Below are 26,124 nucleotides of genomic sequence, written 5' to 3'. Positions count from 1 at the left end.
TGAAATATTGATTTGAGTTTAAATAGTTTTAATATTCCACTTTATAACCACAAGTTTCAAGTATATGTTACTATTATTACTCTACAGTCTAAGTTACATTTGTTATGAGCTAGTTAACATATTTAGCTACAATTACTATCAACTGTGAAAAAATTATATCAGTACATCTCCACTAATGCTTCATGACATAAATGTACAGCATACAGAGAGTAAAGATGCTTTGGTTGTGCTCCTCATTAGATCCGATGCGCGTCTCCATAAAGATGATGTTGACATTTGCTTCAGTAAGACGCTCAACTCCTGCAAGGTTCCTCAGATCCGCTACGCCAGCGTGGAGAGACTGCTGGAGAGGCTGACCGACCTGCGCTTCCTCTCCATAGACTTCCTCAACACGTTCCTGCACACCTACCGAATCTTCACCACCGCCACCGTGGTCATGGAGAAACTGGCTGACATCTACAAGAAGCCTTTCACATCCATACCAGTCAGGTAATAGAGCTCTTAAAGGGGTTAAAAGTCACTGCTAGAACTGGGTAATGCAAATAAAAAAAATTTTTATCTACTGTATATTTTACAGCCTTTTTTCTTTCAATGTCCAAAATATATACGGTATATCTCAGTTTTTGTCTCTTTTCTCTGAATTAACTTAAATGTGACCCTGGACCACAAAACCAGTCGTAAGGGTCAATTTTTTCAAAATTGAGATTTATCCATCTTCTGAAAGCTGAATAAACAATAGTTCCATTGATGTATGGTTTGTTAGGATAGGACAATATTTGGCCGAGATACATAAGTCACTGCTAGAACTGGGTAATGCAAATAAAAAAAATTTTTATCTACTGTATATTTTACAGCCTTTTTTCTTTCAATGTCCAAAATATATACTGTATATCTCAGTTTTTGTCTCTTTTCTCTGAATTAACTTAAATGTGACCCTGGACCACAAAACCAGTCGGTAAATTTTTGAAATTGAGATTTATCCATCTTCTGAAAGCTGAATAAATAATATTTCCATTGATGTATGGTTTGTTAGGATAGGACAATATTTGGCCGAGATACAACTATTTGAATATTTGGAATTTAAGGGTGCAAAAAAATCTATATATTGAGAAAATCGTCTTTAAAGTTGTCCAAATTAAGTCCTTAGCAATGCATATTACTAATCAAAAATTTAGTTTAGCTATATTTACGGTAGGAAATTTACAAAATACCTTTACTTAATAACAATGATTTTTGGCATAAAAGAAAAATTGATAATTTTGACCCATACAATGTATTTTTAGCTATTGCTGCAAATATACCCGTGTGACTTATGACTTTTTTTTGGGTCCAGGGTCCAGGGTCCAGGGTCACAAATGTTTTTTTTTCAGTCCATCATTTTAACCAAGCATGTTGTTGTCGAGTAGATTTCAAATCTTTAATGCAAGTAATATACAGTAAAACACAACTGATGCATTGAAACGGACAGTTTTGACAGTAACCAACTCTAATACCGTTTTTACTTCCAAAGTCTTAATCAGATCTCATATCTGTTTTTACGGGCTTTAATAAAAAATTGCAGTTGTATATATTCAATATATTGTAGCCAGTACAACCAGTTCTATAGTTAAAGAAATCAGAAATTATATTTAAAGCACCCTGAGAAGAAATCACATTTAAAGTACCCATAGAGAGATCTCACTGGTCCTGCTCCACATAAATATCTTCTGAATGGCTATAACTGTATTACGTCACGCAAATATACCCGTGTGACTTATGACTTTTTTTTGGGTCCAGGGTCCAGGGTCCAGGGTCACAAATGTTTTTTTTTCAGTCCATCAGTTTAACCAAGCATGTTGTTGTCGAGTAGATTTCAAATCTTTAATGCAAGTAATATACAGTAAAACACAACTGATGCATTGAAACGGACAGTTTCGACAGTAACCAACTCTAATACCGTTTTTACTTCCAAAGTTTTAATCAGATCTCATATCTGTTTTTATGGGCTTTAATAAAAAATTGCAGTTGTATATATTCAATATATTGTAGCCAGTACAACCAGTTCTATAGTTAAAGAAATCAGAAATTATATTTAAAGCACCCTGAGAAGAAATCACATTTAAAGTGCCCATAGAGAGATCTCACTGGTCCTGCTCCACATAAATATCTTCTGAATGGCTATAACTGTATTACGTCACACTGCAGTTTTATATTTTGTGTAGACAGGCAAATGGCTTGTCTCTGGAAACTTGTTGGATCATAGTCAGTTTTCTACATTGTGGCCTGTCAAATCCTTTTGAAATAATACCATATATTCACACTCAAATGCTCTGTGTGATTGAAATATGTGAAAGAAATCACTAGGTGTATGCTGTGACTGTGAGTAAGAGTGAGTAGGGCATATATCTCTGCATACATTTGTTCTTTCAAATGGAAGAATGTTTTCTGTTCCAAAAGCAGGTGTTCTGCCAAGTTAAATTGGTGCACTCTTGGTAACCTTTACCTAAAAAGCAGTTCAGAAAGCCTTAAAGTGCTCAGCTATTCCTCCTCCATTTTCCTTGAATGTTCAGTATGCTTGTGCAGAAGGCTATCGCAGCCTGTGTACCTCGTGTGCAGATGCTTGTGGTCATTGTGAGTGATGTGACGTTTAATGTGTTGTCTCTGATGTTCCTCATCCCCACACCTACTTTGCTGTCACACAGGGTCCAGTATCACTCATTTGACCGCTTGTCCATTACATCCATCTGCCCAGACTACAGCCTGAAGATCAGGAAGATAGCACTGGATCAGTCAAAGTAACAAACCCATCTCTCTGTTACCGATTCACTTTCATCTCTGTCCATTTTTCTACTTTATATTCTCACATTTTCCACTCTGTTTTTCTTCACTTTTGGCGTTTTTGTCTTTATTCTCTTTTTTGGCAGTTACAAATATGTGATTTTATTGAATCCTGGATTCTCAAAACTTCTGCACTTGCACAAATGCTATCATCCATTGCAGATTTCACATCTTGCAATGTTTACCTGCTTTGTTACTGTTGTTCTCAAGCTGCAATCAATACTCCTAATGTGTTTCCACACGTAGAATGCATCCAACACACTGTTTGGCGAGTGTTTAGTGTACTTGGAGCATGCAAGTATGGAGAAGAGAACATGAGAGATGTGCCGGTGTTGCTCTGCCATTTATGCCCCTTCATTCAATGTTGTTTCCACAACTCAGATCCCTGGAGCTTTTCTTCGCCACCAACCAGAACAACCGCAGCGGGGACCACGTAAATGACAAATCCCCCAGACTGTGTCGCAAGTTCTCATCTCCTCCACCTCTCTCCATCCCATCCCGTACTTCCTCTCCGGTTCGCATCAGGAAACTCTCTCTTAAAATTATATAGTGCACACAAATGTTTGGTCATTTATAAGTACACTAAAGTGATATACTTTTTATACTTGATTATACTTTTCAGCTCTGAATGGAATCTAAGATTTATCATTTAAAATTAAAATGTATCTTGCTTCATCCACCATCTTGGACTTACTTTTTCACCAAGCTTATCAAAATGCATTTTGGCACTGCCTTTTCAAGGAAGGTTACATAAGAGGATTATAATATGGCTTAAACAAGGCATCTAATTAAGTATAATTAAGATTTTTTTATCCTTCTGTAGGCAGCCCACTAGGTTTTAGAATAGAGCAGTGGTGAGATGTTGGAAGTAGGTCAACACACTGGCTGGATGTAACATGGATGTTCATGAATACGAACTTCATTAGCTGGCTTTTGCTTTTTTAAAAGCTGGCAGAGTGAATATTGTGGGAAAGATATCTGTAGCTGCTCCAAATAACATTGAAAACCACTTCATTATAATAACTTGACGGCCAAACAAATGTGTTATTTTCTTTTATAGGCTATTAGTCTGACCAACATTCTCCTGTCTCCACATAAAATCCACGCGCAAATAAAGTGCAAACATACTTGCATTGTGTGCCTCCTTAATGCAAAACAGAAGACTTGAGATATTTGGCGAAACACCCATAATTTTGTGGTTATACTGGCAGCCAGGCAGCTCGGAATGAGAAGCAGGCATGTTTGAAACTAAACCAAATGATAAAGCGCTTGCTTTGTTCAGAAACACTCAAAGGATCAATTTTTGTATTGAAAATGGGCATCTTTGAGTGACTTTGGTTAGGATGTGTGGTGTGCGAACTACTAAAAGTTTGCTTCTTGTGTTTGCTAGTTTAAAGAGATGTGCTTGTGTTGTTTTTCCCTCTTTCTGCTATAAAATCCACCACATTCTGAGTTCTTATTGTGAACCATTAGCACTAATAGTAAGCTTTAACACTGCATCAGATGAGCCACATTAAACCTGCTAAGAGGATCTCTTCTGGTTTGCTTTTGTATCACAGCCCAATCAATATCTCTCTTTAAAAAAAAGGGAAAAAAATTATGCGATTATTTTATTGTTTTCGATTTTACTGTCATTTTGAGTTTTTCTGATCTCAGTAACGAGATAATCTGTCTCCGCCACAGGGAGCAAATACTACGTTTATAAAAGTCAAATGTTTTGAGAGAGCCTACATAGAGGATTTATTATCGAGTAATATTTTTCTGTCACAGATGTACCTTGTTACAAACTGATAGCCCAAATTATTAAATCAATGTCTGTCGAAAGATAAACCAGGCAAAAAATTATTTGCTTACATACAGTATGTCTCCAATTGTATTTATGGACCAGAATATCATATACACATAGGGGTAATGTTATTTTAGTAGATTGAGATATTATAGTTTTTGTTAATAGTTTGAATTAGTTTTTATTTTTATATTTTTAATTTTAATGTTAGTTACAATGAATTTTTTTGTCATTTTTATTAGTTTTAGTTTATTAGCTTTAAATATGTCTATATAGTCTATAATTTATTAATTTTTTTATTTATTTAATTTTATTTATTTTTATTTAAGTTTTAGTTAACTATAACACCACCCTGCATCATATTTACTGAATGAAATCCAACATTTTATTTATTTATTATTTTAATTCATTTTGGGGTGCTGATTCCAAAACAAATAGTGCCTGTTTTGCTGTAGTGCATCACAGTTTCTCACAGAATATGATATGCATTTTTGTAGCATTTTCCCTTTCAGCCTATTCATAATGAAGTCTTGTATCATCCAATAATCACCAGAAAAAATGACACAAAGACATGGTTCCAGCTTCCTCTGAGCCAGGGTACAGCTGTTTGTTCAATTCTCTGACCATTTTTACATGTATGAACGCATCCGATTTGTGCCTGTTATACTACTGATTTCAAAGTTAGAAATATGGCTAGTGATATGGCTAGTGACAGAAGAAAAAGCAAACATGACCCAGATTTTACGACATCCAAACACTGACAAACATTGAAATTAGGTAAAATTTGGCAGAATTCTTTAAAGGGGTGGTTGACTGTTTTTGTTCTAGGCTTGATTGTGTTTATGGGGTGCAGTCTAACATGTGTTAATGCTTCGTTTAAAAAAAAAAAAAAGCATTATTTTTCACGTAATTTACCTTTATTCTACACCGCTCTGTCCCTTCTCCCATAAACGCGCTGATCATTTCCTGCTCAAATTGGTTAGCTAGTACAGTGTGTTGTGATTGGCTAAACCGCCTCTAGTGCACGTCCAAATGTCATGCCCCTCACCTCAGCGGCATGTGCTTCGGTTGTATTGTAAACAATGGCATCGTCTATATTGCTTATCAGTTTGAGCCCAATTGAGACACAGAGGATATTAGTGAAGAGGATCACGCAGTATGTTTTTTGATTGTTGTTGTCTCATACTTTTAGATCCGCTGTAATTTGTAAATGCTACTGCTTCTGTTAGCTTTTGATATACGGTTTTATCCTGATTAAAGCTTTAATACAGTACGGCAACCACACGCGCGTCTATGTATAATGCTTCTTATAGCTATGTGAAAATAAGTGTATAATTAGAACAGTTCATTGTTGGAGCTGAGCTGATGATCTGAGTGAGAGATTGAGAGAGAGATGCAGAGCAGAGCGTGTGCAGCAGGGCGACGCGAGGAACAGGATTAGAACCGCTGCTTTTGAACATTGATTTTGAAACTTGTGAATCCATTAGAATCGTTAGAAGACAGAATCGTGATTCATATATGAATAGATTTTTACGTGCACCTCTAGTTTTCTCTTCCTCTTCTCTAAAGCAGCGCAGCATGGCCTCGCCCTCTTTGCTGCCTTTTCCCGAGGGCGGGGTTTATCTGGGTTTGTGACGTCCCGAACCCGGGAAGTAACTCGTTGTAGTTCCTACGAGCCGTTTTTGTAGGCATTAAACTGCCAGAATTAAAAAAAAACGATATCTCCGTTTGCATTAAACTTTCAGCGCCGCAACTTTGCAGATATTGTTTATGCTCAAACAGCAACATTACACACTAACTAATGTTAAAAAAGTGAAATCGCAATCAACCACCCTTAAATTGTTGCTGTGTAATAACCCTGCTTAGAGTTAACTTTTTTTTTTTTTTACTTGTGTCAGTATGTAACCACCATGCACCCTCTCATATCACTGTATCAACGACCTATCCAACAACCACCCAGACCCCCCAGCATCCACATAGCAACTCCCTGGCCATAGTTATTTGCTGTTCCCTGCTTTCTGCTCTGTTTGTAGAGCTGTTGCCCTAAAACCATTCATTTTTCAAGGAGGGGTTCTATGATCCGTTTTAATAAAGGGTATGACTTTCCCCTCAGCTGTGCTGGAGTCAGTGTCTTTGGACAAATTTATTCCAGAGTCGCCACAAGGGAGTGAACCAGGAGAAATCTCTCCCTGCCGCTCACCCTCCACTCCACGCCACCTCCGCTTCAGACAGTCAGGAGGTAAGCGTGTACGTGTCTGTTTGTGTTTGGCTCCCTTGGCAGTGCAGGCCTCTTCCGAGAACAACTATAGAGTCAAACACAGTAGCGAGTTATGACTTTCTGAGAGAAATATAGATACTTGTGTGAATGAAACACATTCATTCCAGTATTGTTGTTTTTTCCATAATAAAACAAAAATGAAGATTTGACCGTAATTTAATAAAATAAAGCTGGACTAGATAACTTTGTGAAGTCCTATTGCATGTTTTAAATAGCTAATGGGACATGCAGTTGCTTTTATACTGGGCTTAGATCAGTTTTATGTGTCTAATGTTTTCAATTTGCATTTTAGAGGAGAAAGCATGCGACATTCCTGATGGTTCCTCAAGCGAAACATACTCAGTGCATTCCTCCATAAAGTCCAGTTCTGTTACTAAATGGCCACAGTCACAATCTTGGATCTGAAACAGTCAAATATTGTGCTTGGATGACATTAAATGAAGCCATATATGGGGAGAGTTGGGACAGGAGTAAATTATACGGGACTTCCACCAGCACATAATTGGTTCTGATTGGTGCAGCTGTTGTTCCATCCAGACTGTTTGTATTGGGTATCATTAGCATCTTCATTTTGTTCAGCATAAGCAATTGACAGTAGATATACAGTATATGATTTATAACTATGTCTGCTCTCTCAGTTTCCATGAAAAGCAGTTTCCACATGTTCACTCAGTTACTGGCTGAATAAAGGGGGAATTTTTTCAAAACTTTCTTTCATTTTGAAGTATGACCACTAGATTGTCAGAAGGACTGGTTATGAGATAACTATGGCTTTGCTACGCGTACAGTAAATACTGCACTACACGTCCATTGAGGAAGTCAAGGGTAAATTCTGTCATTATTTATTTACCCTAATGTCATTCCAAACCCCTATGCTGTTTTTTCCAGTGGAACACACACTAAAAATAATTTTTAAAATGGTATTAACATTAGTATTTCCCATACAATAAGTCCATAGTGACCAGGAGCTAGCAAGCTAAATTGGACAAAAATACTTTAAAAGTAGTTCAATAAAGTAGTTCATCCTATAGTTTTGTGTGATGAAGAAACTGAAAATTAAGCCATTGTTCCATAAAACGATTCACCAAATATGATGGATGTTTGACATCATGGCATGTGGTTATGAGACACTTGGGATCTAATGACATTTGATGTTATTAAGGTCCAACCTAAAAATAAATAAATAAATGAACTATTAGATTCTCTGTGTTCATGGGAAATATGACTCAAGAGTGAATAAATATTGAAAGAATTTTTGAGTGACTTTTTCCCCCTAAAAATTATAGTTGTTAAATCTGTTCTCCATATTATTTTTTCTAGTCCAGTCAGCTGAGAACTCGCGCTGCTCCGTTTCTCCAGCCTCTGCATTTGCTATCGCCACAGCAGCAGCTGGACACAGCAGCCCTCCAGGTACACTGCACCACTGACAAAACCCAAGAGAAGCGCACATATTCATATGCTCTGCCCTTTGCCTCAGAATGCTGTAGACCCTCTACTATGTTCACAAATTGAAATTCACTTTACACATAAAGCTGTTGCAGTTTCTGCAGCTCTAGTAGCTTTTTCATTATCAGCAGAGTATTTAAAATCATAACAGGAAAAGCAGGCTCAAGATTTACATGTTGAATTAAGGAATAATTTTCTTAGATTAAACTGTCAAAAAAAATTTATCCTCTTACCTACATAAACTAACATTCTCTCATCCTACTAAATACCATCATAATTGCATTAGTACTTTTATATATCAGCCTAACAAAATGTGAAAATATTAAAGGGTTTGATCGGAATGTGGGTCTAAAATGTGGGGGAAAAAATGGATGTTTAATTTGCAAGGCAATGTATATAGCATATATTAGAGTAAGCTGTTGATCATGTAATCTATATTCACATTGGTTTTACATTTTGAAATGACAGGACTGTTTGTATTACCCTTACGGTATGTATTTTCCTTTGCAGTTTTTAGCAATTCTGAGCGGACTTGTGACAAGGAGTTCATTATACGTTGTGCGGCTACCAACAGAGTCCTGAATGTCCTGCGCCATTGGGTCTCCAAACACTCACAGGTCTGTCCATCAGCATTAGTTCTTCTGTAGCTGACATCGTCTTACCGAACAGCAGATGACACATTTCGTGTCACTACAAACCTAAAGCAGTAGTTGTCACCCTCATCAGCCTCTCTTTCTCCTTCCCTGCTATCGAAATAAAGTGTAACCAAAGTTTGTTCCAATAAAGAAACAAACTCTACACCAAAATGTACATCTTGAATGGTCTGAGAGTAAATTTTTCAGAAAATTGTAAATTTTGGGTAATTGTTTCATTGGTAGTTGGAGGAAATTGTTAAATGAATTGTGGTATGTGTTCAAATCTACCATGTGCCATGCTTTATGGCCTTACTGCATCTTTATGGCCTTACTGTTTCTCTCTGTACACTTGTATATGTATTGATTCAGGTATTTTCAGCAGTACTTGGCTTGCTTTCAGCTGTAAAGCCATATAGTCGTCATATTGATCTGTATTATATTACGCCCATTAGCTCATAGAGATAAAATATCATTTCAGGCTCTGCCAACTTTCAACTTTTCAACTTTCAGCTCAAAAGCATAGGATATTATAACATTAATATTGACAACTGTTCAAAGAAAAACACACACACACACACACAGACATACACACACACAGTCACAGGATCTCACACACAGCCAACATAATTATCTGCTACAGTGGAAACAGTCTCTCATAATGGCCTTCTGAAATAAGCAGCTATTTTTCAATTTACTTCGCTTTGTTTGAGTGAAGGCAAAGTGTGGGCTAATTGCATTGATCTGTTTTAACCCTTTGTCAGTTTAGGTTAAGAACGGCCTGACAAACTCACACAGACAGAGCTTGTTAGAAGTGACCTTTATGGTTGCACAGGTGAAAGATGCGAATGAGAGAAACACAAGAAGAGGAATGTTTACAAATACTAGTTGTCTAGGGAGACAAGTGAAATATTCAGCTGATAGTAGGGAGTTGCTCAAAAGCACTTCAAAGTATTATTACATATCATATCATATTATGATACATTATTGTTTTAGGATTATTTATATATTATTGTAAGATTTTTTTTCACTATTTCCATTAAGCTTTCTTTTAAATTTAGTAAAATTCTATTCTTATGTTTGCCAGGGCAACATTTCTAATGTCCGTTTAAGGCTTTTCATCTAATATCATCTAATGTTTATAACATTTACTTTAATATTTTAATTTATTCCAACTTTATTTCAATTCAAATTAATTATTTTAATAACAACACTGACATGATACTATGTCTAATAAATCACGGCATTGCCATGGTACTATTGGGTTCTTTTTTTTGTTACTCTAGGGACAAAACTGGAATAAGCAGCTATCACAGTAAAATGGTACCAGCTACATTATGATTTAGTGTAAATCACTATTGGGTCCAGAAGCATTTATTGCAGGCTGCTGAATCTCTTTGAAAACCCCCACAAGGGAATAAGAGGACTGAGAATTCAGCTGCACTGTTAATAAGCCCAGAGACCCTGCACTGCCATTTCATCTCTCTCATCCTCTATCAGATGCTTACATCATCTTTCTCCTTATACCATTTTCATAACAAAAACAAACTGACAAACAGAAACAGCTACGATCTGGTACTACTTGTTGAATTCAGATTAGTATTTAGTCAATATATGTTCAAAGGCCCCAGGTTATAACAGCTTAAGTAGGTTTTTGTAACATAGTAACTTGTTTGCTGGTCCAAGATGGTCCACCAATTATACCAATAAGTGCAGAAACCTCACAGAATCATCAGAAATGATTCAATTGATCTGGTCCTGCTTCGTTTTAAAGTTTCTATTTTAAGGAAGATATCTGGAAAATATCTCTTAGGAAAGTAAAAAAAAAAAAAAAAAACTTTAAAAGGGTAAATTTAATGTTTTATTCAGACATATACTGTATAAAGGGGACATAAAATTGTACTGCATAACAGGAATAAGCAAGTGAGTTGCCCATTATGCTAACTACAGTCTAGCATATCAAACATAAGGGTACTTATACTCTGAGAACAACACAGCACAAGCGCTCAAGTGCTTTATGCATTTGCATTTGAAAGGCTGCACTGAATATTATGTACTAATTTATTGGTTTGTTTAAATCATGTCACTTATGCTATTTTGGATGACTGTCCCTTAGCAGAGGAATATTTACATTTTTCATGTCAGGATCAGGAATTATTAGTAAGCTCAAAACTGGCTGATGAAAGTGCTCTAAACACAGATGGTATGAACATGGATGGATCAAACTATGGAATGCTTTGGTCCCGATGGCCAAATTATTTCAACAATAAACCTAAAGTGAATGGAGAAAAAAGAGTGAAGAACACTGACTGTTTAATAGATGCGGGGCTTTATGAAGCCAGAACTGAAGAATGCTTTAACTGTGACACAAGAGATTAGCCACCCACCTGCAGTGCTTGCAGGCACAGAGAGACAGAGGAAAGGCTGGGTTAGCTGTTGATTAGTGCACTGGGAAACTGTAAAGCTGAGGTAGTACATCTTCTGATGAGCACTAATGGAGAGTGCAATCTAAAACACCAACACTTTCACACTGCATTAAAACTTGTATTAACCTGTATTTTGTTCTTGCTTTTCAGTAAAAAATATATAAACGTCATTAAAACAAGACAAATAAGCTTAAAGCAAATTGTGTCACACCAAGGACGAAACCTATAAAGATGGCGATAAAGACATAGTTCTAAAAATCGTTCTCAATATTAAAGAATAGCAGAGTCCACAGCACAGCTACAATGATAAAGGCACAGAGAAACTATATTGTTGGAATCACTTTCAGAATGATTTTTACCAGCTGATGAACGTTTTACAGCTGAAAAACATTGACACCCAGTCAGAATCAAACCTGCTATAATGAGCTTGAGAATTTAAAGTGGCAGACAAGTGTGCGCTTGGAATAAACAGACGATATCATCCACTGGTGTGGACGCTAATATAATTATAGTTATCAGTCTTGGTGTGAACAGGCCTTAAGACTGGTTCTGTTCTTGAATTCATCTTCTTTTTTTTACCCTACAAGAAGAATCTGACTACATTTCTCTGTCTTTTTTTATTTGATATCCTTAATTCAATATATGTTCTCTGAAAACAAATGCTTGCAAAAGAAACTACACAAAAATACTGATTAGTAATATTTTTCAGTCTACGCACAGAATCTGCATTAGATTAATCTACATGAGTTAAAATAAAGAAAATGAGTTTGGATTCACCCAGTAGTTGATTTCGGTCATCTGGGGATGTGAACCCATCAGTTTTTGCTTTACTTAAATTATGCATGGGTGTCTCATGTTTATGGATCATGATTCTATGTGTGTGTGTGTGTGTGTGTGTGTGTGTGTGTGTGTGTGTGTGGTGGGTTTCAGGACTTTGAAATGAATGGAGAGCTGAAGATGGGTGTGATCTGCCTGCTAGAGGAGGTGTTGAGAGACCCCGACCTTCTTCCCCAGGAGAGAAAAGCCACAGCAAACATATTAAGGCAGGTTACATAAGGACACATGAAATGAAAGCATTTTCTGAAAGTCTTTAAATATAAATGTAGATCTTTTTTGAGATTTTATTTTCAAGGCAAACTTAAAAGCTGATTAAAGGAAGTTGGCTTTTTCTTCCCAGTGCCCTTTCTCAAGATGACCAGGACGATGCCCAGCTGAAGATTGAAGACATTCTTCAGATGGTGAGGATAAGTTATAGCCTTTGCATATGTTTATAAAGCACAAGAAATAGCTTAAGTTTTCTTTCAAACGTAATTGGGACACACCTCTTAATTACAGGATTCAGGTGTTTCAATCAGACCAAAGGTGTATAAAAATAAAGCACCTAACCATGCAGTCTGCATTTACAAATGTGGTACTGTAACAGGATGCCACCTTTTTCAGTCAGTTTGTGAAATTTCATCCCTGCTAGATATTCCACTGTCAACTGTAAGTGGCATTATTGGAAAATGGGAGCATTTAGGAACAGCAGCAACTCAGTCATGAAGCGGAAGACCATGTAAAGTCACAGAGTGGGTGGATGGTACGTAAAAGTAACCACCGTTCTGCTGATTCCATAGCTGAGTTCCAAACTTCCACTGCCATTAATGTCAGCACAAAAACTGCGAGGGAAGAGCTTCATGGAATAGGTTTCTATAGCTGAGCAGCTGCATGCAAGCCTCACATCACCAAGTGCAATGCCAAGCGTCAGATGGAGTGGTGTAAAGCATGCTGCCACTGGACTCTGGAGCAGTGGAAACCTGTTATGTGGAGTGACGAATCACACTTCTCTGTTTGGCAGTCTGATGGGTGATGCTTCAGCATACAAAGACATTTTGGACAATGCTATGCATCCAACTTCTTAGGAACACTTTTCCATTTCAGCATGCCTGTGACCCAGTGCATAAAGCAAGGTCCATGAAGATGAGTTTAGTGTGGAAGAACTCGACTGGCCCATACAGAACCCTGACCTCGACCCATCGAACACCTTTGGGATGAACTGAATTGGAGAGCCAGGCCGTCTCGTCCAACATCAGTGCCTGACCTCACAAATGTTCTACTGGAATAACTGGGCAAAAATTACCACAGAAACACTGCAAAATTTTGTGCAAAGCATTCTCAAAAGAGTGGGAGTTCTTATAGCTACAAAGGAGGGACCAACTCCATATTAATATCTATGTATTCTATGCCATTAAAGTCCCTGTTGGTGTAATGTCCCAATACTATTTCCTATTAAATCAGGACATTGAAATGGCTAATGAAATGGCCTTCAAAATAGCTGAAAGACTTTAATTTACATCACATCTGTGATTAAATATGAATGATCAGATGGACGGAGGAACAGACATATACATACATGCATACTTGGCTCCTCCAATGAGAATTTAGAACATAAACCATCCGTTTCAAAGCAAGGCTCATGTAAGACTTGTAAAAATCATGTAAGATATAAAAATCACTTTGATATAAGACGTCTCACATGTCCGAAGATATCTTATCACTTAAAATCATATCTCTGTTTCACATCACTGTTGAGCAGCCACCTAAGGATGAGATCTCAGAGGGAAGGCAGATTTTGGCATGCCTCATGAGGCAGCTTCAGAGGCAGCATCGGACTCAGGGACCGAATTACATGTTCAAACTGCAAATCTCTGAGCAGCAGGACTCTAATTATAACTTCAAACAGCAAGACGGAGCGCCTATTGCTGTCCGCCACATGCAAACTCTATGCAACAAAGCCAGCACACACCAAAACACACTCTAAACAGCCTTTCAGGAGCATTTCCTTCCTGAAATATCCATGTGTTATTGTAAATGATCATGCTATTACATTTCAAAGTCCTGCTAGTGATATTTGTTGAGTTTCAGTTTTAGAGGCATGGTTTTGGAGGGCTTCTGCTTGTTCTGTCATTGGCAGTGAAGGAAAAATAGCTATTATTTTATGTGATGAGAGTAGTCCATGTTTATTAATATTGTTGCAGTCAGTTCCACTTATTCCTCTGCTTATACTGTACATTTAATGCATATTGTATGCAGTAATCTGTGTTTTAAGAGGACTTGAGTGAGTAACATCTTGATTTTAATGTTTCTTATGCACCGTTGTTGATAGATATGCAGATAAATGTATTCACACACTCATGCGCGGCTGTATGATATAATGTGCTGCTGGCAGCAGCATACTGGGCTCACTAATTACAAACACAGCATGCATTATCAGGGCTGAGCCTGTACAGTTTTGTGTGTGTGTGTGTGTGTGTGTGTGTGTGTGTGAGCAAGTGCATGTTTTGATTAGTAATGCATGTTGCCTGGACACACACACCCTTATCTTGCTTCTAAAATCCTCACCTACTGTGTTAATTGAAAAGTGTCTCTGCCAAAGAAAACAGAACCAACAGTCACTCATCACTAATTGGCAGTTTAATTATAGATTTTCATAAGTTCACATGCGTACAATGTGTAATTTCTAGCTGTCATATCAGCATCAGCATGATATTTTGCACTTTGGCATTAAACAATGTTACGTTGTCACAAGTACAAATGTTCTTAGAATAGAACGTTTACATTGTTAAAGGGATAGTTCACCTAAAAAAGCAAAATCTTATTTATTTCAAAACCTGTAGGACTTACTTTCTTCCATGTAACACCAAAGAAGATGTTTTAAAGAATGTTTAAAGAATGTTTATGCTGCCCTTTCTTGTATAATGAAAGTGAATGGTGAATGGATTTTCAGTTAATATTGATTTAAATTTCATACTGTTCTTCACATATTTTTGTCATATGGCTTCAGAAGACTTGGAATACAGCCCATGATATTTATTTATTTATGAAGCATGACAGTCCTGGTCACTATTCATTTTCATTGTATGGAAAAGAGCAGCATGAACATTTATTATTTTGTGTTCCACTAAGAAAGAAAGACTTGAGGGAGAGTAAATAATGCAATTTTTTGCACTAATTATTTCAATTACTAAAAATGAACACCTGCTCATTTTTTTAGGGAAAACAGATACACTAATGAAAACATAATTTAAAATACTTTGTAGATATGCAGTATTTATAATATCAGGAGGAGTTGTTTGTACATTTACAGTGCCATCTTGTCACAATAAAGAGCTGATTTTGTGTCTGTTTGTCTCATCCAGGCTGAATACCCAAAGACTGAGTGTTTTGAATCTCTGTCAGCGATGGAGCTAGCTGAACAAATCACTCTTCTCGTACATATCATATGAAAAAAATATGAGCATATTGGACTTCAAATGAATCATGACACCCTGTACTTTCTATTGTTTTTATAAACTGCTTTAAACATTTATTATGCAATCTAATTCCATTCTAAATTGTAATCATGCAATCTACTGTTTTCGTGTCCAGGTCACACAGTATCTTCTGGATAAGAACTTGATTATGGATGAAGACACACTGTATGACTTGTCTCTCAAGATTGAACCCAGGCTTCCTGCATGAACTACAACCTCAGTACCTGGCAGCTTCCATCTAGATGTGCTTCTCACTCTTGGGATGTTTTGAAGGCATGAAGCATGCCTAGTGTTTGAGAAAGAGGGACGTTAAGCAGGAAGGAAAAATTTCCATTTGAAAGTGTGAAAAAGTAGTGGGTCCAGGTTTGGAGGAGAGTATTAAACAGTGCTCACCACCACACTGAAGGGTGACTTTTATCATAGAAGGAACGAAGGATGAAACTGGCCACTGTCAGTGGTCAGGAGTCATAAGTGAGTTTCAGGGTCGAGCAGATGGATTCAGTCTAAATTGTGAAGAAAGTGGTTGAAGATATGTAGCATGTACAGAAGTAGAGCTATTAGCCAGATCTTATGTAGTGTATTGTGGCCCTTGGCACATCCCCTCATTGGTAATGGTAGTGACTTTGTGCATGAACTAGACTGTGGGTTTGCTGTGTTCTTTGCCTCAACTTTACACTCCATGTGCTGTCCCATTTGCCAACAGCTGGCTGCACTGAACCAAAATGCCACATGAAAATTTTAAAAGATGCATCAGACTTCCAAGTAATGGGAATGTATAGTAGCTTTCTAAAATACTAACCAGTTGTAGATGATATTGATATTTCGTAACAGCCCCTGAAGCTATGTGAGCTCTTTAAAAATCAGTTGCTTATTGTGCCTTCTCATATTCACAGACACTCAGCAATGCTTAAAAGTTTGGATATTATTGGCCTGTGTAGCAAAGTGATGACAGAATGGAGATATTCAAATTATTTAAAGTAATAAATACAAGTATACTGTAAATTAGCATGTTCTGCTCAAATTCAGTGTAAAGGCCTGTTTACACCAAGGGCAATAAAGATATCGTTTTAAAAATCATTCTTAAGAGCAGAGTCCACGCCACAACTATTATGATACAAAGGACCGATATTGTTGGGATCAACTTTTTTTTCCAGCTTATAAATGATAAAAAAACACAGACAGTCAATCAGAATACATCCTGCTTTAAAGAGCTTGAGCGTTTTGAGAGGCAGACAACATAACTGCACCTTTAATACAATAAGCACCATTAACATTGTGCTTTGGTGTGGATGCTAATTTACTTTATTTTAAGCACAGGCCCAGTGAGGTCTCACTCTACAGGGAACAGTCTGCTGTGCTGAAGCCTGAGACCCCTTCAGTCCTACAGGTGAGTACAATAAAACATTCGCTTTAACAATCATTTGTATTTGTATAGCTTTATTATTGACAGAAATGTAAAGAAACCAGGGAAGCTAGATTTTGCCAGTTGCAACAGTACTAAGTATATTTTATGACAGTCTGGTTCAGTGTGTGAACTTTTTGATACTAATCTGTTAACTAATCTGAAAAGCAACACAAGTTCGTCTCTTTACCAAAATGTCTGCTAATAATTAAAAAACATGTAAAATAATGTGTTTTCCATTTGCAGTAACCTATACCATTTTTTATTATTTTCCGATGTTTATATAATGCATTACATTACCATTACATTCTCAGAATGCTCTAGAAGTTTGACCATGGCACAACCACCCTGTCTTATTGTAAGCCCCTCTACGTGGTCACAGGTCATGTGATTATTGTAACAAAGTTTGGACACCATTGCATAAAGACCATTTGCTGTGGATCCACTTTCAGCTGTAAATACAGCTAAAATATTTGGAACCACTGAGACCATAAATTCCTCATAGGGACCACAAACTGAGTATTTTGTAAAGAAGCAGAATGGTGATAACATATTAGTTAGGATAATGGTGAAAAAACAGTATTAGCAAGTAGGCCTATAGTCTCTACTAAAAAAATAGTAGTGTATTTAGATTTGTTGAAGTGTTGTGTAAGATTTATCAAAAATGTTTGGGTAAAGTTTTAGAAACCTGACAACTGGAACATACATGTGACACACGGGCTGCACTGCTGGTACTGGGGCATGTCAATTATAAACTGGCATATATTGCTGTGGCATCAAGTTCAAAGCTGATGTATATTTGGATACTCCTCAGTGGAAAAAGTCAACATGTATGTCAGGACACAGAAGTTGCTCACCGTGTCAAACTACAGTATACTGTATCGACAAGTAGAGCACCTTTGATTAACACTGATTCATTCAGTCATAATGTCATCATTTATTTTCTGACCAGAAATGAAAGTATTTTGTAATGTTTTCTCATCATGTTTATCCGTTCATTGAAAGTCCACACAACCAAGATTTGTATGCGTCAAACTTGGTAAAAGTAATCCATATGAAACAAGTGGTTTAATCAAAGACTTCTGAAGAGACACATCGCTTTATATGATGAACAGATTACATTTAGGCTTTCATTCACATGACCAGAACACTGAGCAAAGCTCTAGAAAACACGCCGAGTTGACCTTATTTCATGAGATGTGTGTTGATCATTAGGCTCTTTGATGAGTGAAAATCTTGGTTTGCATGTAGGCTACTTTCAGTGAACAGACAAAAATGATTAAAGGATATTTAAGAAAAATCTTCATTTGCTTTTCAAAGATGAATACGAGTCTTTTGGAACGGTTTGGAGTTTGGAACGGCATGAATTTTTTTTATTGGCCATCTAAGACATGAATTCAAATTGTTGAGTAAACCAAACTAATAAAAATATAAAGCTACAAGAAATTGTATTAATATCATTTAAATTAATTCACAAAAAAATTATCCAGTTCGAATCCTGGCTCGATGACCTTCTGTCTCCCACTTCGCTTCCTGAAGTTCCTGTAACTTCTACACTGTCATACACTAATCAAGCAAACAAACAAAAAACGCCAAAAATAAATCTTTTAAAAAATTATTATTCAGTCACATGAAAAAGCAGCTGACAAAACATTTTTAACACAAACATTTATGCTGTCCTCTGCTCTAAAGTTAAAGTTGGTGAGTGGCTGATCGAGTGGTGAGGATGGCAAGCATGTTCACTCGAGTGCTGTCTGGACGCAACACGGCTGTGATCATGGCCGGCCTGGGTGCGGGTACCCTGGTATCCAGCTATATCATGATGACTGAGTCAGGAGTCTCTGCTGGGGAGAAAAAGAAGCTGTACCCACCCAGGTGAGTAGGAAAGTTGACCATTTAGTTTCCGTTATCCTGAGGACTTAGTTCAGTTAACCTTGGTTTTTATCTTTCCAAGTGCTGACTACCCAGACCTGCGCAAACACAACAACTGCTTGGCTTCTGCCTTGACTCCTGCTGTTTATGGCCAGCTGAGGGACAAGCTGACCCCCAATAACTGGAGTCTTGACCAATGTATTCAGACCGGAGTGGACAACCCTGGTCATCCCTTCATCAAGACTGTGGGCATGGTGGCTGGTGATGAGGAGAGCTATGAGGTACAAAACTGGGCCAAATGGCAGTCAAAATAGGCTTTAGAGGATATTAAAATCATAATTCTCGTATTAAGGCTGCCTTCACATGCTATTGGAAATTTTTTACTTCCCACTTCTGAAGGTGTAATTACGAGTTTGCAATATGCACCAAATAGTTATGTATATACATAAATATATGCCTGTAACAGCAAGAAAATACTTATAATAAATTTAATAAATGATACAGTGGGGGAAATATTAATTTGATCCCCTGCTTATTTTGTAAGTTTGCCCACTTACAAAGAAATTAAGGATCTGTAATTTTTATGGTAGGTTTACTTTAACATTTAGAGATACATACAGTGGGGGAAATAAATATTTTATTTTATTGTCCATGCTCAACTCTGTCAATTAGTGGCATCAAAATGAAGTAGGCTACTTCGACATAAATACAGTACATGAAGATGAACTTTATCATTGACTATGGCTGTGATCCTCAGGTTTTTGCTGAAATCTTTAACCCAGTCATTAAGGACAGGCACAATGGCTATGACCCTACAACCATGAAGCACCCAACAGACCTGGACAGCTCAAAGGTAAAGGTTCCTCTGTTGTCTTTGGTTCTGATCCCTTTTTACAAATTCATTCCATCAAGGGCTCATGCAAGGTGAGACCTGCCTCATTTGAGTTACACTGAAAACTGAATGTTTCTCCGATGGCCTCTGAACAGATCACCTCTGGGATGTTTGATGAGAACTATGTGCTGTCATCACGTGTGCGCACGGGCCGCAGTATTCGTGGGCTCAGTCTGCCTCCCGCCTGCACTCGTGCTGAACGCCGTGAGGTGGAGCGTGTGGTGGTCCAGGGTCTTTCTGGTCTGAAGGATGATCTGGCGGGCAAATACTACAGCCTGACAGAGATGACTGAGCAAGAGCAGCAGCAGCTGATTGATGTAAGTACACACCAGAAACACATTTCAGCATAAGCTCACTGTAGGCAAATTACTATGGAAGCAGACACAAATACGTCAGTTGCGTTTATCCAGTTTTTCCAGGTTTTCAAATTTCACAGACCTCCACACCAGATATAAAATCATACTAATTAAAAATGTTATCTTATATAATGATTTTTCTATATTTTAAATATTATCGGCAGATCACCTGCAGTACCTCCACAAACCTTGAGAGGTCCCTGTTTAAAAATCTTGGCAGTATGTCATTCTCACATTCACAGTAAAAGACAATATAGCAATAAAGCAAATATTAAAACTTAAAATTAGCAAACAAAACAAAGTGAAGAGTGAACATTAGCATTATGTGTGGTCACAGAACCTCAATTATACTTCCCGTATCATACTGTCATCATCATGCTGAAAAGACCATGTTTGACCAGCATGAATTTCCGTGATTGTTTTTATTAGTGCTAGTTTGATGCTTTACAGCACTGCAGTGATGCCAGTTTTTTGTAGGCTAACCAGGAAGTTAGGAAGTAGGATTTTTACATTGACATTTGGATTATTGCAAAACAAGCTCTGTGACTAAAGTTTATGATTTGTGCATTTTTTTCATCATTATATCCTGAACAAATGAACACAACATTAAAAGGCTAAACGTAATCTATAAACAAAGTACACCACAGTCACATGACTTTAACGTCATCATCAGTTCTGAACTTCCGACAACTCTTTCAGTCTTTATTTAAAAACTTTGAAAGTTTCTTTGAAAGTTTGAGTCTGAATAGTTTGCTAAAGTGTGGTTATAAGCACAATGAGACTGAGTTTAGAGTTTACTTTAAAAGAAACTTAAAACGTAACACTTCAGAAACTTAAAACTTTTTTCAGTATTACTGATGTATTTTAAGATATTGAATAAAACGTGAAGATATTTTGAGCTTGTGTTTAACCACAGACTTTATTTCAGGCTTTTAAACCCATTCAAAAAACCCATTGACCTTAGAATTATGGAACCGGAAGAACGAATATACGTCATCCCTGCAGCACTCAATTCTGTCTGGTATATAAACATAGTAATACTGTTCAACAGAAACACTTATGAAGCCGGTCATCCAGCATAAACTTCATATTTGCTGGTTTAGCGACTTTTAGGAACACTAGCCCAGTATCCATAACATGACACATGCTCGTCTTTTCATCAGGGCCGTTGCATCCCTTACGAAAAAGAAGTTTATTCAAGTGTGCTATTAGTATACTTCTTTTAAACCAAAAATAGGAAAGTATACTTTCAGTTTACTTTGTATGTACTTACATGGGCTTTATGTACTTCTCAGAAATATACTTAAAATTACATTTAAGTATACTTGACTTATGCTTAGAAAAAGTCTAAATATATTTGAGCTATACTTGTGCTCCGAGAATCCATTTTCATTGTTATATGGCAGGGGACGCTATTACACATCTTCTGTACGGAATTTCCAAAAAAACACAAGTGAAGAAGAAACGAAACAACGGCCTCAAATACCCACACTTGTGGTCTTTGCACTTGACCACTTGACTACTTATATGTATATAAGTATTTGGTCCAAGTGTTCAAGTGAGGATGAAGACCACAAGTGTGTGTCGAACTTTTCATTACCTGATGGGACACACTTATAGTGTTGTAAAAATGCAAGTGTTTACATAGCGTTATTTTCATTTTAATTTTAAATACTTTGCATTTTAAAATCAACTTCTAAATGTCTGTTCAGTCAGTAGTCCCTATAACATGACACAATTTAATTTGTGGTGCTCCTAATTAAATGATAAAAAGCATTTGCAAATGTTTACAAAATAAATATCACCACTACCCATCTTAACACCAATAAAACATGCAACACTTTGCTTTTCTACCAAATTATATGTAATATCTATTTATTATATTAATAACTAACTGGAAAGGTTTACGTTACCTCTCGCACGATCTCGGCAAAAAGTCTCACGATTTATTTCCAGAACATGATGCATGATGGGATGCACTAAGCCTCGAATAGCGCTCCGGAGCAGTATTCGAGATAGTGTGGATTTAGTGTGCGTTAAGGGCACTGTGCTTTGGCATTTTTAAGACCTGGGACAGTCTTGCGCACTTACTTTCTGTTGCGCGCACATGCTCTCAAGTGGCCAAGACCACAAGTGTGGGTATTTGGACAAGGCAAAAAGATGCTTCCACATGTATTCTAACACGATCATCAGACATAAAACAGCATCAAAACTGTGTAACGTTATGGAATAAAATGTCGACCAATGAAGAGGTAATAATGACTATCAAGCTTTGGGGTGTTGATCGATTCCATCTACGTTTTGATTATCATTCTGAATCCAATTAATAGTCTTTTTTCAGACTTTTGTTCAAAATGTTGTTTATTTCTTAATTTTTTTTGTTTATAAAACTTACCCACATTCAAGTGTTTATAAAAAAGAGTGCATGAAGCTAGAATAAAATGTTTTTGTTTACAAGCAGATACCCTGTTCTTCTGATGTTTAGTATGTTCACATATTCATATAATAAAATATATACAAATTAATACCTAAATAGGGACATAGTAGTATACATAAAGTATGATGTAAAGTTCTCTTAAAGAAAACTTACGAGTATACTTGCAGTATAAAACTACTAAACCAGTAGTTTACTGAGACTATACTTCAAAGTGTACTACAAATTATTCAAGTATTTAATTAGAAAACTATCAGTATACCTATAAGTTCTCTTTTACTATAGTTGCAGTACAAACTAAAAACAGATTTAAACTAGTTGTGTACTCAAAGTGTACTACTTTTATACTTAAAGTATACTTTTATATACTAGAAAGTGGGCCAATTTAGTCCCAAGGAGTATTGAAATAGTACACTTACAAGTATACTACTAGTACACTGATATTTGTATACTTGCTACATAAAGTATACTTAAACTTTATCTTGTATACTTTACTTAAGTATACTTAATACAATAAATTTGAAGTATACTACTTTTTGGTAAGGGATATTGTAATTCTCTAACAAACCTCACTGCTCTTGTTTTATGATGGCCTACCAAAGGAGCATTTTCTTTTTGATAAGCCAGTGTCTCCTCTCCTCATCGCATCTGGTATGGCTAGAGATTGGCCAGATGCTCGTGGGATTTGGTAAGACTGAATAACTACTGACCTGTTGTTAGAGCATAGCACTACATTCCTATAGCACATCCTTTACTAGTCACCCATAAGCTGGCTCTGATATTCTCACCTAAATGTCTGTTTGAAAATCCTTTTTTGGCAGCTGTATTCCAGTTCCAGAGAGGCATTTTATACATAATAATGACAGCCTGAATGACTTGTAGCACAGTAGATACTTAACAACTATGATGGTCAACCAGAGAGAAAGGAGAGGATTGGAGAGTTATCAGGAGATATTTTACCACATTGAACCAGTCCAGACTTCCCTTTCTTTTTCTTTTCTTGACTGAAAATTCCAGGACCACTTCTTGTTTGACAAGCCCGTCTCACCCTTGCTGACTTGTGCAGGAATGGCGCGGGATTGGCCCGATGCCAGAGGCATCTGGTATGGTGCATGAGGTTTGCATCACCAGAGGGCGCTTATAGAGAGCATGTGCTTGTGTGTGTTACATAATCGGCATCTTAATGGGTGTCTGTTTTTCTGAGTGATTCACTGTTACAATATAACCCTAGAAACAACTAGTATACATGTAATCAAAAGCTAGTTGACATTCATGGATTCTACTGCAAAAATTAGGGCTGAATAAAACCTGTTTTAGCAGAATTCCCTGAATGCATTTTGTCCTCATGTCTAGGCACAACAATGAAAAAACATTTTTAATCTGGATCAATGAGGAGGATCACACCCGTGTCATTTCCATGGAAAAGGGTGGGAACATGAAGAGGGTGTTTGAGAGGTTCTGCAGAGGACTGAAAGAGGTATCACTGTCAAAGCATTCAGCCCAAAAAATGCATATTGAATGAAATTGAAATGAGGTCAGTTTATGACGTTTGTTTCTCAAAGGTCGAGAGGTTGATTCAGGAGAGAGGCTGGGAGTTTATGTGGAATGAACGCTTGGGCTACATCCTGACCTGCCCCTCTAATTTAGGCACCGGACTGAGAGCTGGAGTCCATGTCCGTCTGCCCCTCCTAAGCAAGGTGCTACAATCTCACATAGTTCAGTTCAATTTGAAACTGATTTCCCAATGCCAAGGTCATGAATTCAATTCCCATCAAAAATGATCAAATGAAATGCATATATGCTGAGAATTTATGTTAAATAATCTACTAAAAGCCTTGAAAAGGAAAGCCTTCTTCTACTAAGAAAATGTCCTCTACTTCATATACTCCTCTGAACAGGACTCTCGCTTTAATAAAATTTTGGATAATCTCAGGCTACAAAAACGTGGCACAGGAGGCGTGGATACTGCGGCTGTGGGTGACACTTTTGACATTTCCAACCTTGACCGTCTAGGCAAATCTGAGGTAAACAGCTCCCCTTTGATGAGCGTCTTAACCCGTGCAAATGCATTAAATTGGTTAGAAATGCAAATTCTGCAAATAGAAAGTAGATATACTTCGAAAGAATATGTGAGATGTTTTAACAAATGTTAGTAGTGAAGAATAATGCAAATAAAAGCAGTTTTTCAATATGTTTGTAAAAAGTATATATCAAAGACATATGTAGAGACAATAAAGAATTAATAATTATTAAATCCAGTTTTATTTGACATTGCCTTTCAGGTTGAGCTCGTGCAGTGTGTGATTGATGGTGTCAACTACCTGATCGACTGTGAAAAGAAACTTGAGAAGAGCCAGGATATCAGCATCCCTCCACCAGTAGCCCAGTCCAAGAAATAATGGCATCCTTGCGAGAGGATCTGAGAGCTAGGCAGCTGAGAGATCTGTAACCTGTTATTCATGACATCTGCAGGTTTTTTTAAAGGGAAATCAACCGAATAAATTATTCATATTTTAATTCTGTTTTGTGGAATCTTTAGAATTAAGGTTGGAACACACAACATGATTTCTACCCCAATTTTTGCCTTGATTTTGGAGGCGTCTACACCACACTCAAAAAACATAAAGGCGGTCACTGGGATGGTACTTTTCAACACGGACACATTTATACCTTATTTGTGACCCTGGACCACAAAACCAGTCGCTGGGGTATATTTTTAGTAATAGCCAAAAAAACATTGTATGGGTCAAAATTATAATTTTTTCTTTTATGCCAAAAATCATTAGGATATTAAGTAAAGGTCATGTTCAATGAAGATATTTAGTAAATTTCTTACCATAAATATATCAAAACTTAATTTTTGATTAGTAACATGCATTGCTAAAAACTTCATTTGGACAACTTTAAAGGTGATTTTCTCAGTATTTAGATTTTTTTGCACCCTCCAGATTTTCAAATATTGTCCTATCCTAACAAACCATACATCAATGGAAAGCTTATTTATTCAGCTTTCAGATGATGCATAAATCTCAATTTCGAGAAATTGACCCTTATAACTGGTTTTGTGGTTCAGGGTCACATTTATCCTTAAAAGGTGCATATTAGTACTTTAAAGATACATATTTGTACCTCAAGTATATATCAGTACCTTTTGAAAGGGTACCACCCCTAGACAGCTTTTGTACCTTTTTTTCTGAAAGTCAAATCTTTTTGCCAAACGTCAGATCTAGTCTGCAGATATTGGGCAGTCAGAGTTTAGTTTAGAGTATTTCATTGATTTAACAGGGACCTTGTGCAACACAGTTGTTATGCCATAGCTTAGAAGCTCATTTGAATCTTCTGGCTGGGATGATATTATTTAAAATTACGACACTACATTACAATCAAAAAGACAGAAAGAAAGAAGATTTTAGAACACACATTGCTTTCATTTGTTATGCATTTCCTGTGTTCGAGACAGCTTGAAAGTCTGACAGTGAGATTCTCAGTCA

General features: G+C 36.9%; 2 protein-coding genes across 4 annotated transcripts in view; both read left to right on the top strand.

Annotated features, from left to right (window-relative positions):
* Window positions 1–16,965, top strand: part of LOC107587539 (ras-specific guanine nucleotide-releasing factor 2-like) — a 56,948-nt gene extending 39,983 nt beyond the window's left edge. Inside the window, exons 14-24 of the mRNA XM_016275354.1 lie at window positions 241–489; window positions 2,682–2,774; window positions 3,199–3,366; window positions 4,029–4,053; window positions 6,698–6,842; window positions 8,202–8,291; window positions 8,838–8,944; window positions 12,316–12,428; window positions 12,563–12,623; window positions 15,564–15,635; window positions 15,793–16,965. Coding sequence (XP_016130840.1) covers window positions 241–489; window positions 2,682–2,774; window positions 3,199–3,366; window positions 4,029–4,053; window positions 6,698–6,842; window positions 8,202–8,291; window positions 8,838–8,944; window positions 12,316–12,428; window positions 12,563–12,623; window positions 15,564–15,635; window positions 15,793–15,885 — 1,216 coding nt within the window. The 3' untranslated portion in view covers window positions 15,886–16,965. The remainder of the gene's footprint in view (window positions 1–240; window positions 490–2,681; window positions 2,775–3,198; window positions 3,367–4,028; window positions 4,054–6,697; window positions 6,843–8,201; window positions 8,292–8,837; window positions 8,945–12,315; window positions 12,429–12,562; window positions 12,624–15,563; window positions 15,636–15,792) is intronic.
* Window positions 16,966–16,983: 18 nt separating this feature from the next.
* ckmt2b (creatine kinase, mitochondrial 2b (sarcomeric)) lies at window positions 16,984–25,150 on the top strand. Of its 3 annotated transcripts, none has more exons than XM_016275324.1 (10): window positions 16,984–17,064; window positions 18,772–18,954; window positions 19,034–19,232; window positions 19,709–19,804; window positions 19,939–20,160; window positions 23,651–23,736; window positions 23,987–24,110; window positions 24,196–24,330; window positions 24,532–24,657; window positions 24,916–25,128. In XM_016275324.1, the coding sequence occupies exons 2-10, from the start codon at window positions 18,806–18,808 to the stop codon at window positions 25,030–25,032; spliced, it is 1,254 nt and encodes a 417-aa protein (XP_016130810.1). In that variant the 5' UTR covers window positions 16,984–17,064; window positions 18,772–18,805; the 3' UTR covers window positions 25,033–25,128. The 3 variants fall into 3 exon arrangements, with proteins under 3 accessions (XP_016130810.1, XP_016130808.1, XP_016130809.1); XM_016275322.1 differs by lacking the exon at window positions 23,651–23,736 and adding an exon at window positions 23,236–23,321 and having other exon boundaries at window positions 24,916–25,032; XM_016275323.1 differs by lacking the exons at window positions 16,984–17,064; window positions 23,651–23,736 and adding an exon at window positions 23,236–23,321 and having other exon boundaries at window positions 18,806–18,954; window positions 24,916–25,150.
* Window positions 25,151–26,124: the final 974 nt, after the last annotated feature.

The sequence above is a fragment of the Sinocyclocheilus grahami genome, unplaced genomic scaffold (assembly GCF_001515645.1).
Source record: "Sinocyclocheilus grahami isolate Dianchi unplaced genomic scaffold, SAMN03320097.WGS_v1.1 scaffold93.1, whole genome shotgun sequence".
NCBI lineage: Eukaryota > Metazoa > Chordata > Actinopteri > Cypriniformes > Cyprinidae > Sinocyclocheilus > Sinocyclocheilus grahami.
Note: the sequence above shows the minus strand (reverse complement) of the source record. Positions and strands in the feature narration are given on the sequence as shown.

Excerpts from the sequence above, each read along its gene's own strand:
- ckmt2b (XM_016275323.1), top strand. The coding sequence starts at position 18,806 with ATGGCAAGCATGTTCACTCGAGTGCTGTCTGGACGCAACACGGCTGTG. Across the intron at positions 24,111-24,195 it reads TCTGCAGAGGACTGAAAGAG|GTCGAGAGGTTGATTCAGGA; the intron begins GTATCACTGTCA and ends TGTTTCTCAAAG. Across the intron at positions 24,658-24,915 it reads ACCGTCTAGGCAAATCTGAG|GTTGAGCTCGTGCAGTGTGT; the intron begins GTAAACAGCTCC and ends ATTGCCTTTCAG.